The sequence below is a fragment of the Echinops telfairi genome, unplaced genomic scaffold (assembly GCF_000313985.2).
Source record: "Echinops telfairi isolate 266 unplaced genomic scaffold, ASM31398v2 ScPeMD7_9;HRSCAF=40, whole genome shotgun sequence".
NCBI classification, from domain to species: domain Eukaryota; kingdom Metazoa; phylum Chordata; class Mammalia; order Afrosoricida; family Tenrecidae; genus Echinops; species Echinops telfairi.
In genome coordinates, this window is record NW_022103906.1 from 31,573,592 (window position 1) to 31,591,802 (window position 18,211).

Here is an 18,211-nt window from a genome sequence, read left to right on the forward strand (position 1 = left end):
CCTCCCTGTTTTGCCACTCACACCACTGGCACGGACCACCTTTCATGAGCCACTGAAAATACCAAAGCTTGGGTCAGATACATATTAGGCATCAAAATAATGTTGGAATTACATTTTTGGTCTTTAACATTTAAAAAAAATGTGCAGCAGATTTGCCCAAGTGTGATATGTCATTTGATTTCCTTGAGCATGGATTGTGGAGCCAAATAATATGAAATGCTAACAACTTCAATGTGATTATGCATTGGGTCGAAATCACCAGGCGCTTTGAAGGAGAAAGACGAAGCTTTCTACTTCTGTAAAGATTTACAGTCTCATAAACCCACAGGGGCAGTTCTGCGGTGCCCTGCAGGGTCACCATGAGTCAGCATCGACTCAGTTTCACTGAGGGTTTTTTCATGGTCCAGTTGTGAGAATTCTTGTTTTCCTCATGTTGAAGTGTAATCTATACAGAAGGCTACAGTCTTTGATTTCAACAAGTGCTTCAAGTCCTCTTGACCTTCAGTGAGGCGAGTTTCGTCATCCGCAAATTACAGGTTGCTAATGAGCCGTTCTCTAAGGCTGGTGCCACATTCTCCTTCAGAGTCCAGACAATCGGAGCATTTACTTAGGGTGAATACGTATTTGGAAAGGATGCAACATTAATGCATAGTCAACATTCCAACTAGTAACCCATGTCTGTCAGTGCTTTTTCTCATATTGTTGTTGTGGTGGTGGTCGGGTGCCATAGATTCAGCTCCAGCCCACAGCAATGAACGAAACACGGCACCATCCTGCACCAGCCTCACTGCTGCTCTGATGCCCGAGTTCATTATTGCAGCCGCTGTGTCAACCATCTTTTCTAGGACATTTCCTCCTTTTTGCCGCCTCTCCACTTCACCAAACATGACGGCCTTCTCCAGGGACTGGTCTCCCCTGATATGTCCATAGTATGTAAGATGAGGTCTTGCCCTCCTTGCCTCTAAGAAGCACTCTGGCCTTACTTCTTCCAAGACAGATTGGTTTGTCATTTTCTGTGTCTGTGGTACTTTCACTATCCTTCTCCAGCACCACAATTCACATGCATCGATTCTTCTATGGTCTTCCTTATTCAATGTCCAACTTGCACATGCAGATGTTGCCATGGAGAATACCATGGCTTGGGTGAAGAGCACCTTAGTTCTCAAAGTAAAACCCTTGCTCTTCAATATGCTAAAGAGGTCTTGTGCGGCAGACCTACTGAATGCAGCACATCTCTTGATCTCTTGACTGCTACCTTCTTGAGTATTGATTATGGGTCCAAGTAAGAAAAAATCCTTGACAATTTAAACTTTTCTCCATTTATCATGATGATAACTATTGGTCAAAGTTGTGAGGATTTTGGTCTTCCTTACCTTGAGTTGTAATCCATATTGAAGGCTGAAATCCTTGACCTTCATCATCAAGTGCTCTAAGTCCTCCTCATGTTCAGCAAGCAAGGTTGTGCATCTGCATACCTTGGGTTGGTAATAATCCTTCCTCCAATTCCGATTCCACAATCTTCTTCACATAATCCAGCTTCGCTGATGATTTGCTCAGCATATAGATTGAACAAATATGTCAAGAGGCTACAACCTTGACACACACCTTTCCTGATTTTAAACCGTGCAGTGTCCCCTTGTTCTATTTGCATAACTGCCCCTTGATCCATGTACAAGTTCTTCGGGAGCACAATGAACTGTTCTGCAATTTTCATTCTTCTCAATGTTATCCACAGTTTATTATGGCCCATATACAAATGCCTTGGCACAGTCAATAAAGCACAAGTAAACATCTTTCTGATATTCTCTGCTTTGAGTCAAGATCCATCGGATGTCAACAATGATACCCCTTGTTCCATGTCCTCTTGTGAATCCAGCATAAATTTCTGGCAGTCCCCTATTAATGCATTGCTGCAATCATTGTTGGATGATCTTAAGCAAAATTTTACTTGGGTGTGATATCACTCCATAGTGTGACCGTTCTGTTGGTTTCCTGTCTTTGGAATGACCACAAATGTGGTTCTCTTACAATCAGTTGGCCGGGTAGCAGTCTTCCAGATTCCCTGGCTTGGTGAGTGAGTGCTTCCAGTGCTTCTTCAGCTTCTGAAGCAATTCAATGGGTATTCCATCAATTCCTGGAGCCTTGCTTTTTAGCTAAACATTCAATATTTTGTCTATTTAATCTCATCTTAAGTACCTTCAAAACTGCGGGCAGGGCTTAGCTGCTGGTACTATATTGTACTTTGTTCCCTTGCTAGCCATAGGTTTTCACTGACTGATTATCTTTAGATGTCGATCATTGGGTTCTTCTCTCGAGTAAGTCTTAAACTGGAGGCTCCACTAGCGCCTGTATCAAATGGGTGACCTTAGTGTTATTTGAAATACCAGTGGCATAACTTCCTGCATCATAGCACCATGCAAACTACTCCAGGATACTGAAATGATAGGTGAGAGACTCCAGATAACCCTTGATTAAAATTTGCAAGTGTTGGCAATGTGCTTCCAAATCACACTTCAGTACTTTTACACATCTGTAATATTTTTCAAGTTCTATTAGCACTTTTAAACCCATTTAAAGGCCTTAAATGCATTCACAAAATGTTTGAAAGCATGGTCCTCTTGCTTTAAACAGAAAGAGGAAATAACAGTGGGATGAATAAGGAGAGCCAGCCAGACAAGATTAATGTATCCTGTAAAGAAGATGTAAACTTATTTTACCTTTCTGGATAATTCATAAAGGTAAACTATATTGGAGCTTTGGCAAGTATTCAAGTACAGCTAATAGTAAAATGGAACTGTGAAGAAGGAAATGGTCTTTGTAGATAAAGGAGAAAGGGGATTGGGATTAGGTGGAAACTGACTCAGAAGAATTGGCATCACAGAGAACAAACACTTTAGAGTTAGGAAGTGGTACAATCAGCAGTAAGAAGTGTTTGGCAATGTGCAGAGTGGCGTTTTTCATATGCATTGTCTTACTTTATCCTCATGGGTGTTCTGATAATGCATATGAAAAACGACACTCTGCCCATTGACAAACACTTCTTACTGCTGATTGTACCACTTCCTGACTCTACACTGATATTCATTTTGCATATAGGGAGACTGAGGCCGTAAGCAGATTAGCTACATGACTTGCCCATTGTTTGCCAGCTGGAAGCGGAGACCTGGCGTCGGATTCGGAATGCTGACACTTTCATTGTGTTCGTGGCGCTGCTTTCTGCCGCACGTTGACAGAAACTGGAACGCGGAGAGGCAGTCTTTTTTGGTGGTGGTGAGAGTTGATCGGGCCCAGCTGAGCAAAGGAATGGAAGAAAGATGGTACTAAGAACCAGTTACCCCATGAGAGATGTGGATGAACGGAGTAGGGGACTCTCTGGGCAGTCAGAAGTCTAGACTCCTGCTAATCCCTCAGGAGCTGGACTACATTTGAGGACCTGTATCTGCCTGTTTTCCCCTTTGATAGTTGTCCAGATTTGCATATACTATCTTTTTCTTGCTCCTGATACAGGACCTAAAGGAATTCTTTCTGATAATGTATCAGTGAGGATATCGTGCAAGAGAACCAGAGAAAAAGGCATTGCTTTGGAGTGGGATGTGGGTCAGTTCCCAGAGAGCTGTTATCCCAAAATCCGAAGGGCCCAGCGTGCAGCAGAAGTGTGAGAGAAACCAGGGACCCATCTATTCCTTCACCATAGTTGATCTTTAATGTTATTCTATTTACCTGTTCTTAAAATTAGGACAATTAAATGTACTGTCCACTTTAGACGTAAAGATCTGACTACAAAAAATAGCTGAATACTTACTCTTTTTTAATTAACTATGTTCTCTAATCCTGAATTTCTATGGGCTTTGTGACCTTGAGCAAATCCGCTATCCTATCTGAAACCTCACCCTACTTAACTCACAGAATTACTGTATCACGATGCATGCAACAGTATTTTCCATCGGTATGTGTTTGTTAGCTGTTCATATTCTCGTTGGTGAAATACCTACTCAGCCCCTCCGCCCCTGTTGGTTTGGGTTGTTGTTTAACAGCAGGATTTGTTTCTTTATGTCCTTGGCCATTTTTCTTGTTAGATGCTTTGAGTTGGTTCTGATTCCTAGTGACCCTGTGTACAACAGAACAGAGGGCTGCCCAGCCCTGTGCCAGCCTCACGATCGTTGTTTGAGACCACCCTGGCCGCCACGGTGTCACTCTCTCGTGTGACGGCTCTTCCTGTTTTTCACTCGCCTTATACTTTATGCAGCATCATGTGCTTCTCTCGCGACTGCTCACTCCTGATAACATGCCGAAAGTTCGCGAGACAAAATCTCACCATCCGTGCTTCAAAGGGGCATTTTATCCGTCTTTCATCCAAGACACATTCACCGTGTATACTCGTGTACGTTTTCCAGCACATTTTTAATGCAGTTTTTGTGGTAAAATTAGGTGCCTCGGCTGATATTCGGGTGGGCTTATACTCAAGAATAGACGGTATCTGTTTTCCTGGAAGTTCAGGGTACTTTCAGTATTCTTTGGCAGCACCATAATTCAGGTGTCTTCATTTAGTCTTCCTTCTTTGCTATGAGGTGACTGAAAGTCCCCGGGCTTGGTTAAGTGCACCTTTTCCTTCACGCTGACATCCTTTCCCCTGTCACACTTGGAACAGATCTTTCACAACACATTTTCCCAATGCAATATGTTGTTTGATTTCCTGACTGGTGCTACCATGACTATTGATTGTGGATCCAAGTAAAATGAAAACTGTACCAATTTAAATCTTGTCTTGCTTTATTCTGTTGTTATTTATTGGTCCACGTGAGAATTTTTTGTCACCTGGGAAATGCAGATCAAAATTACCATGAGATAATCCTGCATCTCCACTAGGATGGCTAAAGTACAGCAAACAAACAAACCAAAACGGAGAAAAAGTAAATGTTGTTGAGGATGCGGAGAAATTAATATTCTCAACCACTGCCGCTGGGAATACAGAGTAGTACCGCTGTAGAAACCAGTGGGGTGGTTCCTCGTGAAGTTAAAACAGGAGAACCCTACTGCCCAGCAATTCGTTCTTACTTCACTTTCAAACCCACGTGACTTGAGAGCTGCAGTGTAACCAGGCACATGTACCCCAGTGCTTGTTATAACATCATTCACAAAGGGTGAGCCCAGCCCAAATTGCCCATCCATGGATGGATGGATAAATCAAACGTAGTATATATTTGTACATACAAGGTAGGATTGAAGTGAAGTCATGTTACGGGTTAGAGCATGGATCATGCTGAATGAAGTAAGTAAATCAATCACCAAAGGACACGTGTGACCTCATGAATATATCTACAATGGGAAAAGGTACACAGATGAGACGTGAACAGTGATTACCAGGGGCTGGAGTCTATGGAAGTCATTGTTTGGTAGCAGTGAGTTTCTGTTTATGATAACAGTCATGGATCGGGATGGATAGAACTGCTGCCACCAAATATTATATTTGAAAATGTTAAACTGGAGAATGTTGGATTATATCTATTTCATCAGCAGTGACAATGAGAAAGAGTTAAAAGCCAAGTGTTTTCCAATAAAATACTTTGCATTTACAGTCACTGTTTTTTCAAAGGATTTGGAAGGTTTTCTTTTTTATAGTAACTGCTTCTGCTTTTCCTTCAGAGTCGAAAACATGCCAGCAAAGTCCGACTCTATTACATGCTTCACCCCAGGGATGGAGGTTGTCCCGCCAAGAGGCTCCGGTCAGAAAACGTGAGTAGCCAGCACCATGTGGCATCCTTTGACTGGTTATTCTGCTGAATTGCTAATAACTTTTCAGGTTAGAAATTGTAGTCATCCTCAAGTTCATGGTAAAGCTGAGTCTAAATAGAGGTCTGCATTCTATTTGCAACCCATCAGACTGGATCAAAAGAAGAGTATTTGCTCGGGGTTGGAAGGCAGCAAGGGATAGGAAAGAAGAGAGATGGGAAATGGTAAACACAGGAAGTGGGAAGAGTGCTGTTCCAGTGTGAGGACTGCAATCGATGTCACAAAGCAGAATGCTCATGAATTATTGAGTGGAAGACCAACGTGCTGTGTAAACTTTCACCCAAATCACAGCACAAAGTGGAAAAAGAAGGCTAAAGTGATAATGGGGAAATTACAGAAAATATTACAAGTAACCTCATCCTTTTGTTTTCCTTCCTGCCAGAGTTTGGCAGCCTAGCATTCCTGGGTGTTTACATGATGTGTTGCCAGGAGAGCGTGTGCAGAGGTGCTAGGAGAGAGACAGCAGCCCTTAGAAGACCAGGTGTTAAAAAAGCAGGACCTAACGGCTCCATCCAGTCTGTCAAAATAATAACCCTTTTGATTTTTTTACCTATTTTCTTTTTCCTTTGGCATGTAAATGAAAATATGGATTTGTTCATTGATAATGAAAAGTGTACATGCTTTGCAAATACGCAGGCTGTTTGATCAGCACCTCCTGTGTCTCAGGGATCTTTCATCTGGAAAATGGCTGACAATTAGAAAGTTGCTTTGACGGTATGGAGTCGTAGCAAAGGGTTGATTTCAGCCACACTAAGTCTGCACCTTCAAGCAAACAGACTCACAAGATGAGGGCACTTCAAAAAGTTCAATGGAATTAAAAGATAAGGCAACAGCTGATAAACTATAGATTCCTTGCTCCCAGCAAGGGCTACTTTTTCTAATGACTGGAATATTCATCTCCAGAGGCTCTTCATGATAAACACTGTGGATGAACACAGGAATCCTTCGCCGTTGAGTTCTGAGTTGGCCCCAGGTGTAGGATTTATGCCCCATGCTCTCTCCCATGTCTTGTGATTCTGCTTTCCTTCTGCTGCCACATCGATGCCGGTCTGCCTTTCTGATGAAAAATGAGCACACGATCTCCATGAAATGTTACAAAGCCCAGACTAGAGTATGGCTCACGGGGCAAAGAGAGAGAGTGAGGGAACTGCATGTGACTCAGGGTAGTGACCTTCAGGGCTAATGTTTGTAAGGGATTCCCAGGTGTGCCTCTTAGCATCACTAAAGGATCTGTCTGGAACACCCTCTGAGCTTGCTTTCCTGCCTTGATGCAGCTGCCTAGAGCTTGTTGGAAGCAAACAATGTCATGAAAATGTTAACAAGATTTTGATCTGAGTCTGGTTCTGTTATCTAAGTGCTTTATGACCTTGGGCAAGCCATTAATCATCAGTTTTCTCAACCAAACTATTCTCACTGCCATTGAGTTGAGCCAGACTTATAGCAACGCTAGGAGCAGAGAAGAATTGCAGAATTGCCCCTTCATGCTTACGAGACTTTAAATTCTTAAGGGAATTAAAACCTCTTCTTCCTCATTGGAACTACTGGTGGATTCAGAACTGCTAACCTTCGGGTGGGCGACCCAAGGCGTAACCCACGCCACCACGAGAGCCCCCATCTCTCTAAATCAGCTCCAGTAACCACACATTCCCCACTGGCCCTTTGCAAAGATTCCGTGAGACGAGAGCTCTGCTGTGCACAGTTATGTGCCAGGCACCAGGGACATTGAGGGTCTGCACCAAGGGTCTGCACCTTCAAGCAAACAGACTCACAAGATGAGGGCACTTCAAAAAGTTCAATGGAATTAAAAGATAATGAAACATTCCATGGACTTTTTGAAGCCCTGTCCTAAGGGGGAGGTTACTTTTTGCCCAGTAAAAAATAGCAATGATCTAACAATATAATGCTGATTAACCTTTTGTAGAAAATACCATGAAAACGAAAGACTTCCTGAGTTATGCGGGAAGAGCCAGCAGGGAAGACTTCACTGAAGAGTGGGCCTTTGAGTTGGGGTCTCGGGGGGTGGATGGACTTTTACCAGAGGGGGAAAGTGGGCTAAAGGAGAAGGGTACTCATTTGTTGGGTATATTCATGTCAAGAAAATGTATTAAGATATAGGAACCTTGGCCTGAGCCAGCATTTATATAATTCATGGCCCAAAGCTACACTGACGTTTTCCATAAGTAAATGAGTGGTCTTTTGTGTTGCTGTCCCTTGAAGTTATCTAATGCTGGCATCTGTAGCCATTTGGCCAATAGCCATGAACCATCTTATCCTAAATAATAAGGTTCATGGCCACTCAAGAATTAGCTACTTGTATACTAATTATTTTCTACTCATGTTATAATCATGACTGTTGTACTATTTTTTATTTTTATTTTATTAGTTCCTAGAGAGCTGGGTGGTACAAATGGTATACAGTTGACTATTAACCTAAAGGCTGGTGGTTCAAATCCACCCAGTGCCATCAAGAAAGAAAAGGCTGGTTATTGTCTTTCAGAAAGATTACAGCCAAGAACATCCTATAGAACAAAATTCCACTTGGATTCATGGGATCACTATGAGTTGGAGTCAATACTATGGCAATAGTTTTTTCTGGTTTGGTTTTGGATGATGAGCAGAAAGGGATACTGGGGATACAGTTGGAATTATATTTGTAGGGACATCGGGATATGGTGGTTATGGCTGCTTGGGATAGACCTGTGACTCAGCTACTCAGAGTCTGTTCCTGTCAGTGACCTTGGGGACAGTTTGGGGAAAGGAAGCTCTTTGGGTTTTAAAAGCAGGGGAGGGTGAGAAGACCCTTCTACTTGTTCCTACGTTTTGAAAGTGTTTGGTTTTGGTATAACTTATTAGGCATAGTATTTGAAAAAAATCAGTAAGTGATAAAAGCAACATAATTTTGTTGAAAGGGCTACTGTTCTTAATTAGGGTTGATGCACATTCATGAGTGAATATAACAGTTCCCTTAGGTCTTTTCATATATTGGTCAAGTGCACATCCTCTGCCCCTTCTAGGGTTCTGATATTCTTTGTAGAGAATTATTGGGATCAGCCATCTCCTCTACAGAGTAACACACTTGTGTGTTGTCAAATGGGAAGGATGATAATAATATCTCATTTACATGTTTACCATAAGGCCCAACCGAAAACCCGAAAAATCAAGCCTTTTACCACAAGTTGATTTTGACTCTTAGTGCGCTCCAGGACCGAGCAGAATGGTCCCAGAGGGTTCCAAGACTTTAATCTGCGGAAGCAGACTGCCACATATGTATCTCGTGGAGTGGCTGGTGGGCTCGATCTAATGACCTTATGGTCAACAGCTGATCTCATTAATCACTGTCACTAGGACCCCCAAGGCCCAACGGAGATAACTCATAATTGTTAAGCATTTTATTTTCAAAATACTTTGCACTTCCGTTATTAATATGTGTGCTACCTCTACTCTTGAAAGGATAAAGAGCTTCCACACACCTTTGTGTTCTTACCCACAATCCCACACTTCAACACTCCTTACTACCGGAACCTGTGCCAAATTTGCTTCCCACTGTTATTTGAGAGAAAATTGTTTTCACGTGTGTCTTGGAAATTCAACAAATGAATGACTTCTGATAACAGAAAGCCCATTCTTGGTTTTGAATGCCCCATTTTGGTGATGTTACTGGGGAAGCATTGGACCACTAGCTACAAGGTGAGCAGTTCACATCCACCAGCCACTCTGTGGGAGGCAGATCAGGTTGATGTCAAAGCCTGGGAAGCCCTAGACAGGGTCATGATGAGTCATAATTAACTTGATGTTTGTGCATTTGGTATTTGGCTTTATCACATATGAGGAAGCCCTGGGTGGTGTAAATGATAAATGTGCTTTGACTATTTCTTGAACGGTTGGTTGTTCAAGTTCACCTGCCAGTATCTTTGAGGAAAGGCCTGGATATCTAGTTATAAGAAATCAGCCTTGAGAATCTTGAGGCGCATACACTTGGTTCTACTCAGACACATGCACTTGCCTTTAGTATGAGTCAACTTGATGGCAACTAGTTTGTCTTTTGATATTTTTTTAATCGTTTTATTAGGGGCTCATACGACTCTTATCACAATCCATACATACATCAACTGTGTAAAGCACATTTGTACATTCATTGCCCTTGTCATTCTCAAAACATTTGCTCTCCACTTAAGCCCCCCGGCATCAAGTTTTCATTTTTCCCCTCCCTCCCTGCTCCCCCCTACCTCATGAGCTCTTGATAATTTATAAATTATTACTTTGTCATATCTTCTGTTCACCAAAAACAAAAACATAAGCAAAACAAACGCGCTGCCATCAGTCAATTCTGACCTTTGACCCTATTGTGCTGTTCACAATGGAAAGGGCTGGTGAGGACTGGCAGCACCCCTTGGTTCTCAGCCCTCAGGGGATGTGTGCTATCGTTGCAGTGTGCCCACAAGTCAATCCCAACTCCTGGTGCCTCTACAGAATGGAATGGAATTGACCCGAGGGTATCCAAGTTGTACATCTTCACAGAAGCAAGCAGGTTGCACTTGTTTCCCAAGAATGAAGGACAAGTAGTGGGTTCACACCGCCAACTTTTTGGTTAGCAGATGAGAGCTTCAGGAGACACTGCCAGAATTTCTCCTGGGAAGGCATAGTAACTCTGCATTCATTACCAAACAAGGAGAAAAGCCTATTCTTCCCAAGGTTGCCATTTCTAGTGCCAGGTTATTATTTATTCATTCATTCATTCATTCATAGCATAAATACATTTCTGTCTCCTATTGTGGACTTTCTGTGATTTATTTTTTATTGCTTTTGTGTTGTTCTTTCACATGCTTTACTCATTATAATCTTCGTTTGGATTTCCTAGTTTTTCCCCTTTCCTCATTCTCAGAGCAAGACATTTTCCCCTTGAGGCCACAGGGTAAAATGAAATGTGAAATAAATTGTCATGGTTGATTGGCCCTAGAGAAATTCTCGGTAATCCCTTGAGTGGTAAAAGCAAAAAGGACTCCAGAGACCTGCAAAGACTCATTTGATTATCTTCTCCCCATGCGTCACATAGTCACATAGTTTAGCTCTCTCTCTCTCTGTGTGTGTGTGTGTGTGTATTGACTGGGAAGCATCCCTTTTAAGTAAAAAGATCGTTTAGTATCCTGAGGTTCTTTTTCCTATTCAAGAAAGACATATAAACCTCCCAACCCAAATCACCAGTCAGTATTGCGTAAACAGTGTTTTGACGTAGAGTTAATAGAAATCCATCTAAAATAGACAACCTTGACCTTTGGTTAATGTGTTCAGGTTGATCACGCCCAAATATTTATAGGATTTTCTTAGCCTCATAATAGTCCCCGTTGCATGAGAAGCCCCTCTTTCACAGGCTCCTGAACATCTTGGCTTTCAGTTTGGGGGGATTAATCTAATCTCTCCATCATTACAATAGTGAAAATAAGGCCTGAAGACATGCCCTCACTTATCTAAATTAGTTAGATTTGAGATTAAGATTATGCTTTGTTAAATTTCAGTCCTAGACTCTTTCCATAGACCTTAAAATTGTGCCTCAATTTTAAGCACTGCTGTCATTGCGGGGTCTAGAACAAGTGAGCACTGCTGTACCCATCAGAGGATGCGAGCAGCTAGTACGTACTGGATGCTCCCTGTGTAGGCTCCCTTTCTGGTGGCTCCAACGAACAGCGAACCTGTCTCCGTTGGACACAATGAAAACCTGCCTGGCCCTGTGTCATCTTTAGGAAGGTTCGGTTTGAGCTCATTGTTACAGCCACTGGATCAATCCCCCAGAATAAGATTACAACTCATGTTCTCTTATGCTCTCCATATGTTCTAAATGCTTCGTCTATATTAGGACTTTCAATCTTTACAACCCCTCTATACTGTAAAGCCCAAATCTGACTGCCATCTAGTCTGTTTCCACTCATGCTGACCATTTAGAGCAGTGGTTCTCAGCCTTCCTACTGCTGTGACCCTTTAACACAGTTCCTTATGTTACAGTGACCCCCCCAACCATAAAATTATTTCATTTCTACTTCATAACTGTAATTTTGCTACTGCTATAAACCAGTGGACCCCTGTGAAAGGGTCGTTTGACCCCAAAAGGGGTCGCAACCCACAGATTGAGAACCGCAGGTTTAGAGGGGTTCTGAGGTCGGAGTGGTGGAAAAGGTGCCAGAATATTGGCCTTTGTTTTATCAAAGCATTGTATTTTCTCTTGTTGTCAGTTGCTAGCTAGACTCATGGTGAGTTCTCAAGCATAGGTGTACTTGCTAATCCTTGCTGTGCATCAGAAAAACAATGGAAGAGAGAAAGAGCCTCATCGCCATCATGTTGACTCAGACTGATGCTAATGCCATATGTTGCAGCGTAGAATTTCTCTATGGGTTTTCTTGACCGTAGTCTGCACCAAAGCAGACCTCCAGCTTTTATTGTGGTACCGCTTTAGGTTCGTAGTTAATCGTCCAGTGATAGCCACTCATACTTCTTCCTGAGGAACCCTGGGCCATGCACAGAACTTAGCATTCAAGGCCAGGAGTGGGAATTCTGTTGCTGACTCTATAGCATACATGTTTTACAAAACTGTCATTCTGTTTCACTTTCTAACTTTTAGTTACTTTGGCTCTAATCAAGAACAATAATCACTACTTAGCCTGACTCTCAAAAGTGTTATTACAAATCCACTGCCAACGCTAGTCACTTTTGACTCACAGTGACCCTACAGGACAGGGTTGAACTGCCCATTTGGATTTCTGAGACTTTAAATATATATTGGAGCAGACAGCCTCATTTTTCTCTTGTAGAACAACCGGTGGGTTCAAACTGCCGCCCTTGTGGTTAGCGCCTTCATGTGAAAGCCACCAAGCCGCCAGAGTGCCTTTCTCAAAGTTGTTGAGAAGCTCAAGTAAAATCTTCCTAATGGTGAAAGGGCATGATAAACTGTAATGGCTTGCAAAGGGTTATTTATGGACTTTTTTCTCCTTTATTTTTGGATGATACTTTGATTGGTAGTGTTGTTCATAATTAATTATTGCCCATAATTAATTAATGAACTAATTTCTAGTGATGTTCTACCACATCAAAGCAGGGATTGCATTCTGGGACAGGCTCAGACAAAGTATTAAACTTGGAGCAAGCTTAACTCATAGCCGAAGAGAAAAAAGGTACATCAGAATTTTTTTAAAAAAATCCATTGACAATGTGTGCCATCCTGACAGCAATGGAATGGGTGACCAGAGAAGTGATGGTAGACTGGGCATGGAATGGTTAGCAGGGACCTCCTGACGGCAGAACCATGAGGGATTCTGTACGATTGAGCAGAGGCTGTCTGAGTGTGAGATGTGAGCTAGGTTAGTGCAAACTTCCGGGACTAGAATGAGGAATTCCTGTGGGGAGACAGGCCTGCAGCATCTCTTCCAAACAGACTTTTAGTCAACATTCATTAAGAGAAATCCTTTTAAAAATGAAATAAGAAAATTACATCCTTTCTCTCTTTTCTATGGATGGAACTGAACCGTGACCTGATAATAACACTGAATTTGTTTGCATTTGAATCTCTTATTGTGTCTCAGAGGCTAACAGAAAAGTGGGTGGTGTGACTCCCCCAGCCACTGTGTAGGAGAACGCTGTGGCCGTGGTGATGCCACGAGGATCAGGATCCCCAATACAGCAGCTCATGTTGTCGCCCACCTCACAGCACCCCAGCAGGGCCGGCCTCCTGTACCAGATCCGAATCAGGATCCCCAATACAGCAGCTCCTGTTGTCCCCCGCCTCACAGCGCCCCCGCAGGGCCGGCCTCCTGTACCAGATCCGACCGCACCCTCGGTCATGGCCATTATCAGATTTAATCATAGAATAAAAACAAATAGAGTTGTGAATGGCTTAAATATCATACTTAGCCTATATGAGCACTACCAAAATTGTTTTGTGAATCATTCTACACTTAATTATAACATTAATAACAACTGAGTTGGAACCGGTTTCATTTTTCTTTTTCTCCTTTATTGCTACTTCATTCTCCAATCCTACTTATCACAATATTGTAGCTAAAACACTGGACAGTTTGACAAAGTCTGACTTTAAAAACATGGACGGAAATGAAATCAACAGTGCGTGTATGTAGCAAGGGCGGACAAACCACGTGATTGGAAGTAGCTTAGAAAGTGAGTAATCATAACTGTGACCGAACTGCCTTACAAGGTTCAACAATTAAATTAGCACAGGGCTTTTGCTTTCTAGGAATCTTGGCACATGTAAGTCAAACTGACAAATAATAATATATTTTAAAATATTAAATTAAATTATTTAATAAATTAAATCATTACTATTAAATTAAAAATTTAAATAAACTGATCAAAATTATATTTTTGTTTATAACTTTACAGGGATATTTTTGTAAAAAATAATACCTGTGTTGTTGAAACCCTGAAAAGGAATTTTATAGCCAGTCATGTGGTGTCGCCCTCTGTCAATATTACCTGTCTGCCCTACCTTTTCAGGGATACTATTCTGTGGCAGCCAGCTGTTGTAATTATTAGAGCCTTGCCAACCCTAAGTAGCAATTCAACTTTGTCGTTTAGGGGCTCTGTGAGTCAGAATTGACCCCACTCCATGGAAATGGTTATATCCGTATCTATTTGGTAAACATTGAGGATACATTCTTGGATATAATTATGAAGCATTATTCAAATGCATGTATGTTTACTGACTTTGTATTGATGATATGTCTTCTCTTAATCCCTTCTTTCTTCCCTTCTTTATTTCCATTTTGACACTTCCTTTGTTCAGATCTGAACAAAAACTTCTGGGTAGACAATTAGCCATTTCAAGTGGAAGTAACAGCATAGTTTTCAGGGAGCAGGATGCATTAACCCCTTCATGATCTTAGTCATAGCAACCCTCAGTTGTCCAGGTTGGTCTGTCCTCAGGGCTGGTGATGGTGACGGAACCTGCTGTAACTGTGCAGGTCATGGAGGCTTGATACAAACACTCAACACAGAGAGATATGGTCATTCTGTGGGCTCTTCAAGTGCTTCGTGGACTGGGAGCTACTGCAAGTTTGCCAAAAGCAAGAGGCTTGTATATTAGGTGATAGTAGCTTGTTCGACTAGGACTTTTGTGCTTGCATCTGGTGTCTTCCTTGGCAGTTCGTGTACTGCACACAATCAGATGAGTCTAGCAGGTGTTCCACTGTTCTGAACTCCCACCCATAACTGGGTACTGGTCGGAGTCCGGAGTCAGGAGCAGCTGGGTGGGAGAAGGCTGGGCATCAGGAAGGACGTGGAGGCTGCTTGACTGACCATTAAAGACAGAGCAAATATAGGAGGGCTGCCACATTTACAGAGAAAGCACCTGATACTTCACAGATGTTTAAAAAGTGTGTGTAAAAACCCACAATAACTGAATAAATCTGGACTCATCTAAGAAAAGACTTGATTTGAAGAGCCTTTTACAATAGGGAGGCCCTGCCACCTCCTGACCTGCAAGTATCTCAAAGTCAAGGCACAAAAGGCTTTCCTTTTACAGGGAAAAGTAAAACAAGACCAGCAAGATGGAGTGTGGGGGAGAAGTGTCAGCAGGTGCGATGATAAGAGTAACTTAACAGGAAGTGTTTGTCTATTTGTGGTGTGTGTAGGTGTGTGTGTGTTTGCAACAAGCTGATTGTCTCAAGGGGATGTCCGGGGCAGTGGTTTACTACCTCCCAATGCTTGTTTAATCTCTCCAATTTTGCCTAAACTCAAGAGCGTGTCAACATTCAAGGAACTGGGGGCAGGCGAGAAGCCAGACTCACGGTTGGTCCAGTCGTCAGGCATTTCTTTACACTGGCGGTGATGGTCTTAAGGTTTCATCAAGTCAGTGCAGACTCAAAGCAAACCCATGTATGGCAGAAAGAAGCACTGGCTGCTCCTCTGCCGTCATCGCTGTCGTTGTTACACGTGTCCCCATTGCTGCAGCCACTGTGTCAAACCCATCTCATCCAGGATCTTCCCCTCTTTTGATGACTCTCGACTTTACCAAGCATGAGGTTCTTTTCCAGGGGCTAGTGTCTCCTAATCACTCACTGTCATTGCATTGATTCTGACCATAGGGGAGAGGGTTTGACTGCTTCCGTGGGTTCCTGAAGCCGTAAATCTTTACTGGAGTAGCCTCATCTTTCTCCCATGGAGCAGCTGGTGGTTTGCAACTACTGACCTTGTGGTGAGCTGCCCAGTGCTTAACCCAAGTAGGTGATATAAAGTCTTGCCATCCTTGCTTCTAAGGAGTATTCTTTTTCTCTTTTTGAAACAGTACTATTGGCACACAATCCACACATCATACAACTCAGTTACATCATATCCAGAAGAGTGAACAATCACAATCGATTTTAGAACATTTTCTTCTTTTTTATACTCACCTTCATTAGCCTACCTTCCCCCCCCTCCCACTTCCCCTGCCAAATCCTTAAGAAACCAGTAATCTAGTTACTGTCTCTCCAGACTTACCTATCCTGGATTTCATGTACAGGAAAGCAAGCCGAAAAAAGGAGTGAAAAAATTAACAATAACAGAATAAAACCTCAATTGAAAAGTATGTAGAAATATTAAAAAGTAAAATAAACTTAAAATGGACCAAAAGAGAGATCAAATGATGAAGTTAAATTATAACCTAATTGCATCTGCAGTGATCCACTTTCCAATGGCTCTGCGTGGAAACAAGACTATTTACATCCCGGGTGACGGTCAGAAAGGGAGGCTTACTCCACGTTCATGTTCCCTTTACTGTTTTTACACTGAAATAACTTTAAAATGAGTCAAAGGGGATTTTAAATAAGATATTACATTTGACCTAAATAGATTTACCACAACCACCTTTACAACAATGTCTGTCTGATAACCAGGCTGTTCATAATTCTCAACTGTAGTCAGAGAAGATTCACCCTGAGGTTCCAGCTATATGTGAGTTCTGCAAAGGGATTTTGACAGCCGCTCTTGTCTGTAGCCTTCTACAAGCCAGGTGTTCACAATTTAAGCTCTGAAACCCTTCCCTCCTTTGGATTTGGACTATGTGATTTATAAGCATTGGGTCACACAGGCTGGTGTGCTTCTTCCATGTGAGTTTAGTTGACACCTCATTTAGATGACTGCTTGTTTGAATACAAGTTTTTAATATCCCAGATGCTATGCTTTCTGATATCTGGGTGCCATCTACTTTCTTTGCCATACTTTGTTATAGTACCCATATCTTCAGTGATCCGAAGGAGCATGCTGACTGTCCTTCCAATATAGATTTTTGTTCTTCTTACATTCCATAGTACTTTCAATATTTTCATCAACACCGTCATTCAAAAGCCCCCATTCATCTTTGGGCTTGCTTATTTGTTGTGCAGTGTTCACAGGCATCTGAGGGGGTTGAAAATACAATGGCGTGGATGTGGTGCACCTGAGTCCTCAAAGTGACATCACTTCCCTTCAACACTTTAGAGAGCGCTTGTACAGCAGATTTCCCCAGCGCACTACGCCATTTTGCTTCTTGAGTGCTGTAGTATGAGCACTGATTGTGGATCCAAGGAAAATGAAATCCTTGACCACTTCAATGTTTTCTCTGTCTATCATGATGTTGTCTATTAGTTTAGTAGTGAGATTGCTTTTTCTTCTTCTTTACATTAAGTTGTGATCCATACTGAAGACTGCGTTCTTTCATCTTCATCAGCAAGGGCTTCAAAGCCTCACTTTCAGCCATCCATGTTGTGTCCTTCAAATCTCAGAGGTTGTTGATCAGCCTCTTCCAATCCTGACGTCAGTTTTCCTCACATGGCTGAGTTTATCCAAATTATTTGCTCATCATATACATTGTACAAATATGGTTTAAGGATACCACCCTGACACACCTTTCCTTATTTCAGACCACAGAATATTCCCCTGTTCTGTTTGAACTAGTAGGTAGGAACTAACAACAAACAAAGAAAAGCTTGACATTTTGAAGGAATTTGTTATAAGTAAGCGAGGGGATAACACATGAATCTTGTCGAAGTCTGGTGAGAAGGCTGTTTCTTTTGTAGTAAGCTATTTCCTGTGATGCAAGGGAAGGGGAATTCTTGTTTTGGGGGAAAGAAGGGCACAGATCAAGTTCAACATGGGCATATTTGTGTTACACGGTGAAGGTCATTCACCCTAGAATCTAGACTGGCTTTTGACAGCTACCCTTCCAGAGAGCTAATTGAATATAATAATAAAGATTGCAATGGGGATTCTACACTTTTCTGATCTCTGATAAGCTCTTTGAGATTATTACAGAGTTTCTTTTTTATTTTATGCTTTTGAATATTTAGAATTATTGTTTGTGTTCTGTCTGGGCTAGCCCGTATTGACAGTTCTCTCTGCAGCATTGAAGAGGCATGTGTTTCTAGCCTTTGTCATGTATTTATGTGAGGAAACCTCTCAGGTA

The 18,211-nt window shown here is 42.1% G+C and overlaps 1 protein-coding gene across 1 annotated transcript in view; it reads left to right on the forward strand.

The window, feature by feature from the left end:
- ZMAT4 (zinc finger matrin-type 4) overlaps positions 1-18,211 on the forward strand; it is a 532,047-nt gene that overhangs the window by 193,420 nt on the left and 320,416 nt on the right. Inside the window, 2 exon segments of the mRNA XM_013005877.2 lie at positions 5,644-5,733; positions 17,881-17,892. Coding sequence (XP_012861331.2) covers positions 5,644-5,733; positions 17,881-17,892 — 102 coding nt within the window.